Below are 14,488 nucleotides of genomic sequence, written 5' to 3'. Positions count from 1 at the left end.
GGTGCATACCACCAAATGGCATTTAAGGACGTGGCTCCTTGGGAAATGGACAAACCAGATTAAAAAGGTGATGACCAAGAAGTCATGCAGTTCAGAAGCTGTCCTGCAAGCCAAGTTTAACCCTGCACCTTCAAATGCTTTTGAAACACACCCACACAGAAGAAAAAGAGAGTTCTTGAAACATTTATCAGTGTTTCCTAACAGCCATTTAAGGAGATGGTATTTTACCCATTTTACATCTTTACACGCTAAAGAACAGTACTAATCTAATCACATGTTGACCTTTACTGTGAAGCATTCCGCCTTAAAATAAGATGAGCCATAATTTACTAGTTTACCAAACTGTTTCCAATGCAAAAGGTCTAATAGATATGGCATTTTTCTGTCCAAGACATGGTAGACTTTTCTACACTATGCAACTGTTTAAAAGAAGAATTAGCAGCAGCTGCATATTATGCTAATAAAACTTCTTCCACTTCTGAACAGACCTCAATCCTAGAGCCTAAAGAGAAAGAAACCACGAGTCCTGACCCCAAGCATACACTCAAATCCACACAAAGTACACTTCCAAGAACAAAAATAAAAATTAAACTACTTCTCTCTATAAAACTTTCATGTGGCGAGTCTACTATTTAAGTGTGCAGAACAAAGTCTTGAAGAATGAAGCCTATTTTCAGTTCATGACATTACCAACCATGTTATATTCTTATAGAAGACCCTTAGCTTACTCCACCAGGAAGTCTAAGAACACTCTACACAGCTGACTTAGTTAAAATGTCCACCATTCCCTACAGACTTCCTGTAGCTGACCTATAAGGTGTTCAGACACAGCACTAAACAGCAGCTTAGAGCATTCTATCATGAGTTCAGACAATCTCTCAGGTTCACAATAAAACTTGTTTATTGTACAGCATATTATTGGTAGACCTCCACTACTACTAGAACAGGAATACACACCAGCAAGTGCAAACTGTTACTCTACTAAACTATACCAGCTCCCTGGAAAATGAACTACATTGTATCAATTAGAATACCTGCATAAACACACATAAATAATTATTAGCATAGACTGGGTCTGGATCTACCTCTGGGGAAGAGGACTACTACTCCAACCACAAAGAGCTTGCTAATGGTTGCATTCTCATGGGAGGCAGAATCTTGAGTTGCCAGAGACTTCGACAACTGAAGCAATGTCTCCTACTTAAAGGACAAAAGAGCTTGTCACTGTAACACTACTGCAGCATGTCCAAGTCATCTCTAGAAAGAAGCCAAAACACCCTGGGGTAATTCCAAAAGGGACTCCATAACAGCACATGCAACTCTCACTGAAGTCCAACGTTCCATTTTTGGGGAATTTCTGCTTCAATCTCACTACAAACTGTTGCAGTGTGTGTTTCTGATTGTAATGCGGTTCTAGCAGTCAGTTTTATAATCCTTCCTATTTTGTACTGTTATAGCATATTTTATTACTAATGGATTGTTCCTTTCCCCCTTGTGTTTTGGTTTTTGCCCTAGTTGTCCATCTCCCCAAAGACCTGCCCTTTTGTACCCTGATCCTCCTCCCACTGAATGTCAATCCCTCCCCAAGCTTGCCCCTTTCTCTAGAAACTTCCCCATCAATTTTACATCATTCGAAACCCCACTGTTTTTTTTTAAGTTCTCCTCCCCTGTAGTCCCCTATTCATTTAAACATTGTGTTCCCCGCCTTATGTTCCACCCCTAGTTTCTCCCGGTTGGTTAAAGATTGTATCCTCCCCTGGGACCTCCCCTCACTTATAAATTGATGTATGCCTTTGAGTCAGTGTCTTTCTGTCCCAGACCCTGCAGGGAATAATCTCCTTTGGAAAACACACAGAGGACCTCTCCCCGTTCCTTGTCCCTGCCCTTGGTGCAGTCCTATCCCCAATGCAGTCCACCTGTGTGTTACAGCAGCTGTGACCTACAGCTGCACCTCAGATTCGACAGCTTTCTGGGGGCAGCCCCCTTTCGCTGTTGGTGTCGGGAGCTGGTCAGGCTGAAGAAATCCAGCACCACAGCAACAAACCAGTGTATTTTTCAATTTACTACAAAGCAGACACTAGTCACACTTTGGACCTAGAGCCATATTTTATTTTATTGTATTTTTATTGTATTTTATTGTATTTTACATCTAGGCACCCACATTCTTATTTTCCTAACAGCTTCACAATTCACCATCTGTTCTCCAATGCCCTGTCCACTGAAAAGATGCACCTGCCCATTGTAAGTATGAACACAAAAATAATACTAGGATAAGCTTTCTGATGGTGTACTACTGCTTTATCCACCAAAAGGTAATGAATTTATCCTTTGTTTCTTATGAGATACTAAGAATACCATTAATTCAGTATGTCTTCTATATCTCCTATTTTGCTAATAGCACCAATAGTATTTATAAGTTTTTAACATAAGGTAAACAAAATTGAGAGCACAAAGTGTCACTTACAGTGTTACTAATGGTGTAATATAAGGATGTTTACCCTGAAAACTCATACATGGGGACTTCAATCTTGAATGTAAGCATATGTTGTGTTGTAGATCATCTTCCATTCATCTTTAGTCAATTCATACTAAACATTGCTTCAAAATTCCTTGATTACATACCTCCACCTCAATCAACAATTTAAATATTTATCTTGAAACATAACACAGCTGATTAAACAAAGCTGACATGATCAGCACACCTGCTGCAGTTTTGAAGTTTAGAGATCAGGCCATTTGCAGACAAAGCCTTGTTTTTAAGCCTCAGAAGTATTTAGCTGTGGTTTCTTCATTATAAATTAAGTATACATTTCAAATAAGCAATAAATAAGGATATTTTACAAATATCACAGTAATATTTTTCAGGGGCTTAAAATATCCATTTCAATGCAATTTTAGTACTTCCACAGTTCTTAATCATTAATAAAAAAATCATTCATGCAAACAAAACCAAACCAATAACAATAATAAAAACCTAAAGCAGCAAAACCAAAACAAACCACAAAACCACCCCTAAAAACCCTACAACCCCACCCTACCAAAACCACAAAACCAAAAAATCAAAACATTTCTTCACTTCTGAAGACATTTTGCACATACCAAGTTACTGCACTACATTTGAATTTTCTACTTGGTTATCAACCTGTTTCACAGAATTTCAAATTTTTTGACTTCTACAGACTGCAAATCCTAAATTACAAAATATTTTCTAACTTATGGCTAGTAAAACATGCAATTAAAAACATACTTTACTTTCAAATGTTAGCTTTATTGAAGGACATTGAGATGCATCCAAAAAACCCACCAGGAATTCCAGGGCAGAACTCTCCAGTTACTGGTCTCCACATGAGATGTGGAGGACATTCCATGGAAAACACTGCCCCTGTTCTTTGCACTGACTTCATGTAAATCACAGCTCATTAGGAGCTCATGGCCTGCAGGACACTGCTGTGAGAGCTAACAGTGTTGCCACTTACAGGGACATTCATAGCAGTTTGATACACATTCCTCCAAAATGCATCCTATATTCAAATGTATTTGCCAAGTGAAATTTAAAGCACCTTAAACACCTCCTGAATTACAGGTTCAAAATTCTGGCATAACAAGAAAGAAAAACACTCAGGATTATATAATAAGAGGGCAGCGCTTGAGGACACTGAAAGTATATTAGATTAACAGGAACTAATACTAAGAAAGCTCTATCTGATTTATGTAAGAAAAAGTGGGAGGAGAATGGAAAAGGAAATAATATGTCAAGCCCTTAGCTTATTGCATAAGCATACTTCCTTATAACTAGGCAATAATTTTGCAGTTTTTCACTGCAAACTATGGGAAGTCTGACAAAGCATTCGCAGGACATAGTTACCATGACCTTGAACAAAGTACTTAAATGGTTTTCCTGTTTTGTTTCAGTAGATCTGCATGCAACATTCAGAGGTCTCTTCCTCAGTCAAATAATATATCTGGAGAGCAGCAAGAGTGGTTTCAATTTAAAACAAAATCAAACCAAAACAGGCCAGTGATCATTGCTGCTGTAGACAGCTGCTTTAACTACATTAATTAAGAGCAGGCACAATATATATTATCAGATACAAGTCACCATGTTCTGCTCATCATGCTCTCCACCATAGTCTAGCAACACTACTGATAAAAATAGCAGCTGCTAAAAACTAGCATATAAAAATGCAGTATGGCATCGGCTTTCCAATATACCAGCAATCATCTCCTATTCTTATAATGCATTGTATACTGGGTGTTGAAATATTAAAGCAGAGAAAACTAAATTTTTGGACTGTAAAGCTGAACTTCAAAATGAAGTTGACGCTTCTCTCTTCTTAAATATACACACAGATGCTCTTGAGGCTGTTGTCATACAATTATAGACTTCTATTGCACATTAGAAAATTGCTTACCTTCAAGATTTAAAAGAGCAGAACAAAAAAAGCCAAAACAGACAAACAAACAAAAAAAAACCCCCCACACACAAAAAAAAAATAGGAAAAAAAAAAAGAAGGGACCTAGCAAAGCAGGCCAATGAATACAATGACATTTATTTACTGCATAAGTCTGGGAAATGTCAAAGTGGTAGAATGACCTAAAAGAACCTTATTAGAACCTTAACCATCAACACGAACTCTTTCTCTAAAAATTATAACCAAGCTCTCAGTACAGTTTCATAAAACAAAGGTAAAAATTAGTAATCAGTTTAGTCAACAGGTAGAAGTAGCCTGACAACACTGCATAACCATTTTTAGAAGATAAGCATAGAATTTACACAATTTTCTAAAGGCTGCTTCAGAGGGGGAAAGATACAAAATATCAGACACAGTTTCTCTTAAACTGGTTTGTAAGTTCTACTTTTCACAAAAGAAATCACAGTGCGAAGTTCATAAGAACTAAAATTCTAGTCAGCCCAAATACGGAAAAGACATGCAGTTACTGCCAAAGCTTGCCTTCAAAGTAAGCAGCATAAAGAAGTTGACAACTTCACTACTTAACAAACACTCTTATTTTTTAAAAATGACAAATAAAAGCCATCACTTGGGTGATACTTAACCTACCCTCACAATTATTAACCTAAAATTCTGGTGGCTGACAGCAGTCTTGATACCAAATAGATTACAATAACAAGTTTTGAATTTAGCACTCACTATTAACAATGCAAGATAATCAGTCTTCTCCAAAACTGTTCTCACTTCATCAAAAAAAACTTTTGCAAAAATTTTGTAAATTTTGTAATTTTTGCTATGTCCCATGCTTGTTCCCAGTACAAACTATTGTTATAAATAAAAAAAATCTGCCAAATTTTTTTTGGGAAGAAAAAGAGCTGCAAAACCAGTTGGACCAGTTGTTGCCAAGGTGGTGTTCTACCTGTTTGTTATCATTATCACCAGTCCTTGTAGCTAATTGCTCCTTTTGTGCCTGGGGCTAAGTTAATGGCCCTTCTTCCCAGACTGTGAGGGGAAGGGACATGGTGGGGGGCATCAGAGAGAATGCAAAATTAACGTCAGGACCAGCATGCCATGGGAGGCTACTCCACCAAACTTACCGAAAAGACCCCCAAAACAACGAGCCAATACAAAATTAAGAGATCAGAGTGATGTCTGGACAGACAGATTAATACAAAATTAAGAGATCAGAGTGATGTCTGTGAGGAACAGAGCACCGAGCCTGCAGAGATGCTGAAAACCTTTGTTGCCCCTCACCCTAACCAAAGACTTCAGCTGAGGCCAAGACCCTGGATGGAGCTACCCAAAAACTGAAAAAGACGGAATTACGCCCCCTGCTCTTGTGAGGACAGGACCCCCAGCTCTGCTCCTACTGGGCAAAGCTGCACATTCCTCCTCCTCTGAGTCACCCTGGGAGAAACAACCGAGACTGCAGATCCGTCCAGCTTCCCAACCTTGAGCTGATCACTTTTAATAAAGGCATTAAAAGGAGAAAAAGTCTCCTACCCTGTTTATTACACTATCACTTCCTGAAGTTCTTAAAATGTCTATTTTGTAATTACCTGACAAAGTAAAGTAAACAACTCACTACCTACAAACTTTAAGTGATACAACTTAAGGGTAGTCCTCAGTAGGAAAAACTCAATGAATTTTATAGAGTACTCACAAGCATCTATGTAGGTGAAATATTTCTATGTTAAGATCAAAAGGAATTACTTGCACAGGTTGTGCAGTTGCTTGTGACAGCATATATAAAAGGACATCTCATGCTTCACAGGAAAGTAACAGAGCTTACAGACGAGAAATAAAGAAGCAATTCCATGAGATGCCTTATCATTAGCATGTTCTTGGATCCTGCGTGTACACTTCATCCTTCTTACCATATCTGCTTACCAGATACTAGAACATAAGCCTCATCTACTGTCAATATATTGAAAGGGAAATCAAGCTTTCTATCTCCTGGAAGGAAAATTCATAATTCATTCTGCTTCCCTTCATAACACAATTATTTGTCTGGTCTTCTTCCATGACAATATCCATGTCCAGAATGAAACAGGTATGTTTTGATGCCCCTTAAACTCATTTGACTGCAAGAACCTCTGACAACTGATGGCTGATGTACAATTAGTAATCTGTATTGCCCATAATGGTCAAAAGAGGTATTTCATCAGAACGGCTCCATTTTGCAAAAAATTAGGAACTCCAGATTTATTAAATGTTGTTTTGATAGCAAATGCTCAAGGGAAAGTTAAGGGATAATCTGTCTTCATCTCCTCTTAAAACGGGAAGTTCTTACAGTCTTTCAAAAACCAAGGTCACCACAAAAACCACCTAGAATAACATGTGCTTTGTTTTTCCCAGTCATGCCTCCAGTTTCCAGCAATATTTCAAGCTTCTCTCACACATATAGTAGATTAAGTCACTAATGTAAAAAGCTGTAAGTTTATTTTTAACACACACAGTATTTTCTAATTGCAATACAAATACTAAGACTTCAATAAATTGCCTTGTTTCCTATAACATGTTGCCGAGGCAAACACCTTATAACTACTATCAGCTACTACCACTGTAGAACAGCAGGAAGGGAAGAAGAGATTTTGTCTTACAACTTTTCCATGAGATGGCAGTTTAAGGTCTGTCTCTCCCCACACCTCATTCCCTTTCACCATCTATGAATTTCTGTCCCCTTAGATAAAACAAGGCAAACTTTACAGAACTGTGCTATCAATTACATCAGTGGAGCAATTTGAGTTATACTATAAAATAAGTTTTCTTGCTTAAAAAGAAACAAAAAAAACCCCTGTATGGATTAGTTCAAACAGATTTACAGCACAGCCTAACAGTTGTGGCAACAGAAGAGTGATGAACTCCAACAGTTGCTTCCTTAAAATCCAGTTTTAAAATGGATTGATGCTGTGACATAAAAGAAAATATCATTGGAAAAGGAGAAGAATGAAAAGCCAGGGAAGAGAATACCAGCACTCAACTCCATTTTTCTTCCTCAGTAAAACTAAAGATTTGAAAGAAATGCAATTATTTTAACAACTCAGAACTTCTGCACTATTTGCTAAAAAGATCCCTACATTTAGGTAGAGAAGATCATTTCCAAAATAGCACAAACATACAAAAAAAAACCCACAAACTCAAACTAGAGTTACCTCCATCAAAAGTTAAGAGGAAACTAAAGCTTTGTTGCATAGCACATCCATGACAAAAGAGATACATCCGGACAGAAGCACCCTTCTTGTGAAAACACCCACCTCACGATGGCCATAAAGATATGGCCAAAAGAGCACAGTGGGCTGAAACAAGATGAAGGTACTGACAAGTAACAGCAAGACCAGACAGGAGACAGAAATCCCACCTCAGTATTCATCCCTTCCTTTACAGGTTTTAATCTCATATAGGATAGTACACTTTGGCTAAACAACAATTCAAAGAAATCTTAGGAAGATCTGGTCATGATAACTGACAATAGGTAAACAAGACTGCTTTAAGAAAACTAAGACACAGCCGACATTGCACAAGCTTTCCTCTATAAGCTCAAGGTTCAAGATGGTGGTAGTAAAGAGACAGCAAGCTCAAATAAGTGACAGCTTAGTGATCCTAAATAAGTACAGGATTGCACAAGCCCCTAAAGAAAAAAAGATGATAAAACCCTACTAACACCAAGGAGAAACAACCGGTAACACTGAAAAGGAACAAGAAGTAAACAAGAATTCTAGTTGGGAAGATAAAGAATTAGCGGAGATCATAGAAGATGCTACACCCAGGGAAGTGAAAGAACTTTGTGCAACAACGGAATACCAAAATGAAAATTAGAAAGAAACTGACAAAGAAGTACTCCAGTTCTAATTGCCTCAGCAGGCAAAACAGCAGTGGGGCAACAGAAAGAATTAGCCCAACTGGAATAAAGTCTGGTATGGTCGCATTAAGTTTAATTCAACATGACTCAATAGATAAAGCTGATAAATTTGGTAAAATAAGAAGAAAAAGCGGAAAAAGGCTGGAGGGATAACCACAGACAGAAGTAGTGGCAAATAAACAATAATCAGAGAGTAGAAGGCAGTGCTATCCCTGTAGGGAACGCTCACTTAGGAGTTGGATTCCATGTGTTGTGGGTTCCTTCCAACTCAGAAAATTCTGTGGCACTACAGACATCCAGGGAGAATAACACATCATGTGGTAGAGGATTACATATGCTATTGAAAGCAACAGAGACCAAGGAAGTTGAGAAAGATGCGGAATCCTTGCACCTCGGGCACAAGAAGCCTGTAGAGATATAAACTGAAGACAATTCCAGCATAACACGGAATCTGGACTGGAATTGATTTAATATGAAGAGGAAAGAGTGCGTGACAACAAACATACATTGCTCTGTTCAGGAATTTGGAAAAGAAGGGAAATAGACTAGAGTGGTGTTATTTTTAAGAATGGAGAATGGCAACTCAGAATAAAATTAGGAAGGGAATAAGATGGCAGCAGGATGTAAAAACCTGAAATTTGAAATTAAAACAGAAAAACTGAATGAATGGGGCTTTGGGTAGTTAAAAAGGCAGAAAAAGCAGAAAACAAACATGAGACTACATCTCTGTAAGCAGCAATCAATAGTGCTGAATAAAGGTAAACATGTCAATTCTAATCAGTTTTTCTCTGGAAACCTTTAGATTCTGCCGGGGAAGAGACATAGAAAAAGGCCTAAGATAGAGGCCTTTAGAGAGCCAGCAAAGCAAAGGAACTGGGAAACATATATAGGGTGGAAAATGGCTAATTGAGTATGAAATAAAAGCTATGAAGAAAACAACAAAGAAATCTATCCAGTTCAACAGTCAGTCACAGGTAAATGAATTATCAGAAATGAGAGGAGAAGGTGGTAGTCTTGAGAAAGGGACTTGGAGATGCAGTAATCAGATAAGATGGTTGTGATAAAATTATCACAGAAGTGATAATTTCTGTCAGAAACAGAAACGGGGATTAGCAGATGAAAATCAAAAAGGCTAGAGCGCTGAAAAATAAACTTAATGAGAAATCTACTTGAAAAACAAAGTCATAAGGAATGAGGGCGTTCATGATAAGAGGAGAGATTATGTCAAAGACCAATATGAAACTACAAAGGGAGAAGCAAAAAGTAGGTGAGGAAATGTGAAGGAATGTCTGATGGACCCCTGCCCAGGAAAAATGTAAGAGAAGGAAATGCAAAGATCATGGTAGATGAGGAACACAGCATTTTTTTCATGATAAAAGGGTTGATAGGACAGACATTAGGACCTAATGTAGTGCTGTATGATATACAGCAAGGTTTCTGCAATCCATATACCAGACAAAACTGCTGATAAAATATTCAGCAACTAGCCTTTGATTTGGATTTCCTGAGGAGACACACCTTTGCTTACAGTTAGGAAATTAAATAAACTGTCATTCTTTATACTTCAGTCATATGTATATGGGGTACAAAGCTCAATTGTTGTACTGTATCTTGCCATACATAAGGAAGGCAAATGAAAAGTGTACTCTGAACATCATACAGCCTAGCAGCAGATCACAAATTTAACTAAAACCTAAAATCAGTCAGCTGAAACCCATGAACAGGCTAGATATGCAAACCAATTCACCTCTAACATTACCCACAAATAAGGCTGCATTTTCCTATAAGATAAGAACAGTGAACTGCAATTCAAATTCATACAGAAGAGCTAGAAAGGGCCTAGAAAACACTCCAAAAAAAAGCAATTTGGATAGAAATCACAGAAAATAAGGTTGGAAAAGACTTGAAAACATTACTTCAAAACATCAACTTCACTCTCAATGCTCCAAGTCTGTATCAGCTTTCCATATGCCACTCCTGACAGATGTTTATCTAACATGCTTTGGTTTTTTTTTTAGCAAACCTCAAGCAATACAGACTTCACAATATCCTCTGGCAGTCTACTGCAGTGACTGAACAATTTCAAAATCTGCCCCAAACATTTAGAATATATCTTACTCTCTTAATTCAAACCATTTGTTCATGCACCATAAGGCTGATTGCCTTCCTCTTTGCAGCACATTTGCTATACAGAAAGGATGTTTCCTATTGCAACTGGACAGCTCTCCGCAGTGTTCTGCATTGGAAGGACAGAGCTCTTATATAAAAATAAAAGTATGCCTGAACGGATGAGCTACAAAAACTCATCTCTGTGATGAGTCATCTGGGACAGCAGAAACGGACTTTCCCACATAAGCAGTCTGCTGGAAGCACAATTCAGCCACTGCAAGTGATAAAGCCAAAGGAAACTAACATTTACAAGCGAGCAAAGCACAGCCAAGGCATCAGTCGTGATCGTTTGTACTACAGCCTTCAGAAAAGAGCCACGCAAAAAACCAGCATAGCTTTGGCTGTGTTGTTCAAAGGCAAAGTTAAAATGGGAAGCAGAGCCGCAAACTGGAGCATTGGGTGGAGCTCCCGATTGTGCCTTGCCTGGCAGCACCACTCTGGGGGAAAAAAAGGAGTCAGTACGGGCAAAACAGAGCGAAGGGGGAGGGGGAAGAAAGAAAAGCCGACCTCGGAAACAAGAGATGTGCACGGGACCAATCAAACACAGGGAAATGGATGTAGGGAGGCACCTGAAGCCTTGGCCGGCCATAGAGTGAGGAAGGAGGCTGGGATTAGGACTGTCTCCCTTTTCAGAGGCAGTGGACTTGAGGGCTGCCCTGGGCCTGATGACTTTTCTCCCATGGAATAGCTTCTCTCTGTCGGGTGAGGTAGTAGGGACCTCAAAGAACCTGCTGCAGGGAAGGGCAGGGCATGCAGGGCTATCTAGGGAGAGGTACTGAGATCGGGGGGAGCTGGGGTGGAGATCACTGGAAAGTGGTGCAAGGCACTACAAGGATGGCAGGTGAGAACTGGGAGGTGTGCAGCTGCAGCCATGGCAGGGAAGTGGAGCAGGGAATGCCACAGATTGCAAGGCCAAAGAAGGGCTGCGGAAGAAGGGGCAAGGTGAAAGTGATCCACAGGAGAAGCAGCACACAGAACAGTACGCAGAGGGTGGAAGTGCATAGCATGGTAAGGAGCAAGGCTATGGTGGGGGGTGAACAGCCATGAGCGGGAAAAGCACAGCTACAGAGGGAGCAAAAAGGTGCACAGTTCATGTGCATGAAGGCTTTGGGTGAGTAGATGTATGGGGTGGTACCCAGCCACGAAACAGCAAGGCTACGGGAGGGGAAAGCAAGGTGGTCGCAGTCACGGGAGGGCAGAGCTGTTGGTGGAGGAGCGTGAAGTGAGGAGGGAAAGCAATGGGTTCCCAGCCACGAAAGAGTGTGGTTACAGACTGGGACGCAGGAGAGTGCGCAGCCACGGGAGAACGGCGCTACAGGTGTAGCGAGGGGGATGCACTGCCACAGGAAAGCGGGGCTCCGTGGAGGCAGCTAAGGGGTGCTTAGCATGAGGCAAGCGGTGCTGAGAGGGGCACAAGGGGATGCACGGCCGCCAGAGAGCGCGGCTGCGGAGGGGACAAGCGTCTGCGCGGCCACAGGACAGCGACGTGGGCAGACCCGGGGCCAGGGGGAGGCACAGCCGCGGGGCGGGCAGCGTGGCCAGGGCGAGTTGTGGCAGGGCCCTGCAGCGGAGGGCTGCGGGGTCAGAGAAGGGAGGGGGACACAGGCCACTCACCTGCGCGGCAGAGCTGCAGCAGCCCATGGCGTCCGCTGGTCTCTGCCCCGTGGGTGCCTGCTAGGCATCCACTCTCCGCGACTCCCCCGCCCCGGGCGGCGGCGCGGCGCGGGGCGTACGGAGGGCGGCACGGAGGAAGCGGCGGGGACCGCGGGGCCCGGTCAGACGAGCGCGGCTGCACCACAAACGCCGGCACGGCGCCCCCTCATCCTCCTCCCCCCGAGCAGACGCGCGGGGGAGGGCGGAGCCTGGAGGGGGCGGGGCTTGTCGGGGGCGGGGCCAGAACACTGCGGCGCGGGGGGTACCTGCCCGGCCGGCGGCCCCGCCCCCGCGCCGCGGCCGTTTCCGGTGTGGTGATGGCGGCAGGAACTGGTCGAGCTCAGGGCTCGTCCTTCGCTCACCACTCGCCCCGCTGCAAGGTGCGCGCCGCGGTGGGGACAGCTGCGTGTGGAAACCAAGCTCTGATCAGCGGGGCTGCCCAAGAGTCTGAGAGCTCGCCCGCTGAGAGGAAGAAAATACCTGATCGTATGGCCTGGTAGTACATAAGCATTTGCAGACGAGAATCTGTAGTAGAATAAAGCACCATTTCTACACTTCTTTTAATGCTTCGAGGGATAGCGATTCAACCACTTTTCTGGGCAGCCTGTTCCAATGCCTCACCGGCCTTATGGTGGAAGAATCTTTTGTAGTATCCGATATAAACCTCCCTGGGTGCAGCCTGAGGCCAGCTTTTCCTACCTGAGAGGAGGGGCCAACCCCCACCACGGTGCAACCTCCTGTCAGGGAGTTGTAGAGAGTGATAAGGTCACTCCTGAGCTTCATTTTCTCCAGGCTAAACTATCCCAGCTTCCTCAGTCACTCCTCATAGGACTTGTGCTCCAGACCCTTCACCTGCTCCATTGCCCTTCTCTGGACACACTCCAGCACCTCAGTGTCCTGCAGGGCCTGGAGTTGGACATAGAACTTGAGGTGTAGCCTCACCAGTGCCAAGTATGAGGATTCTGCTGGCCACACCATTGCTGGTACAGGCCAGGACGCCGTTGGCCTTCATGCCCACCTGGGTATGCTGCTCTGTTCAGGCTCTGTTCGTGTTCAACATCCCTCGGCTGTCTTCCACCATGCAGCTTTCAGCCACTTTTACCCCAGCCAGTGGCACTGCCTGGGATTATTGTGATCAAGGGCAGGACCTGGCACCTTGTTGAGGCTCTTACCACTGGCCTTGGACCACCAATGCAGCATGTCCAGATCCTTCTGCAGAACCAGCCTACCCTCAGTGTGTCAGTATTCCCACACAATTTGGTATCATCTGCAGAGTGACTAAAGGGGCACTTGATCCCCTCGTCCATGTATATTGATATATAATATATTACATAGGCCCCAGTACTGAGGCCAGGGGGGCCAGTGACCTGTTGCCAGCTGAATGTGGCATCATTCACCACCACTCTTTGGGCTCAGCCTTCCAGACAATTTTTTATCCAGCAAACAACACACACATCCAAGCCATGAGCAGCCAGGTTCCCTAGGAGAATACTATGAGAGAGAGAGTCAAAGGCTTTGCTGTGGTCCAGATAGACAACACCCACAGCCTTTCCCTTGTGCACTAAGGAGATCACTTTGTCGTAGAAGGAGATCATATTGCTCAATGAGTATCTGACTTTCCTAACCCCATGCTGGCTGGGCCTGATTGTCCTGCACATTCTGTGACCAAGAATGTCCAGAACTCGTGGTCTGTTCCACAATCTTCCTGGGCACTGAGGTCAGGCTGACATGACCTATAGTTTCCCAGATCCTCCATCCTGTCCTTCTTGTAGTTGAGTGTCACATTGGCTAACCTCAGTCCCTTTTAAGGTATGTTTACTGGTCCAGCAGTTGTGTTTGAGCACAACCTAAACATATGAAGCAATACTCTGTATAAAGTTTGGGGTTTTTTTCTGAATCTTAACTCAGTAGCAGAGTTATCTACTATTCTATCAATATAGTAGAATATCCATGATTAGAAATAGTGTTGCAATGACTTAAATATAAACTGATCCTTTTACAGGCAGAATGAGGCAAAAGAGACCTTGTGACTAGAAAAGGAGTTTTGTTAGGCTTGCAAGAAAACTGAGAAACTGACATGTGGGTGAGTTGTGAATCACACTGGGGTTTTTTTAGCTCTTGTCAGTTTAATGGCAAGTAGAATCATGGCATCATATTGGTTGGAAAAGACCTCTAAGATCATTGAGTCCAACCACAACCTGGCACTACCAAGTCCACTGCTAAACCATGTCCCTTAATGCCACATCTTCATATCCTTTAAATACCTCCAAGTTTGGTGACTCATCAGTAGCATCACAATTTTCTGATTTTGTAGTATCTGGTTAAAATAGTGCTTTACCTTTTTGCATGTATA

General features: G+C 42.3%; 1 protein-coding gene across 2 annotated transcripts in view; it reads right to left on the bottom strand.

Annotated features, from left to right (window-relative positions):
* SLC44A1 (solute carrier family 44 member 1) overlaps positions 1–12,325 on the bottom strand; it is a 69,239-nt gene extending 56,914 nt beyond the window's left edge. For both annotated transcript variants that reach the window (XM_077171210.1, XM_054652302.2), the window contains exon 1: positions 12,097–12,325. In XM_077171210.1, coding sequence (XP_077027325.1) covers positions 12,097–12,123 — 27 coding nt within the window. In that variant the 5' untranslated portion in view covers positions 12,124–12,325. The remainder of the gene's footprint in view (positions 1–12,096) is intronic.
* Between the last annotated feature and the right edge of the window lie 2,163 nt (positions 12,326–14,488).

Source organism: Agelaius phoeniceus, chromosome Z (genome assembly GCF_051311805.1).
Source record: "Agelaius phoeniceus isolate bAgePho1 chromosome Z, bAgePho1.hap1, whole genome shotgun sequence".
Lineage (NCBI taxonomy): Eukaryota > Metazoa > Chordata > Aves > Passeriformes > Icteridae > Agelaius > Agelaius phoeniceus.
The sequence above is the reverse complement of the archived record's forward strand: the minus strand, read 5'-3'. Positions and strand labels throughout refer to the sequence as shown.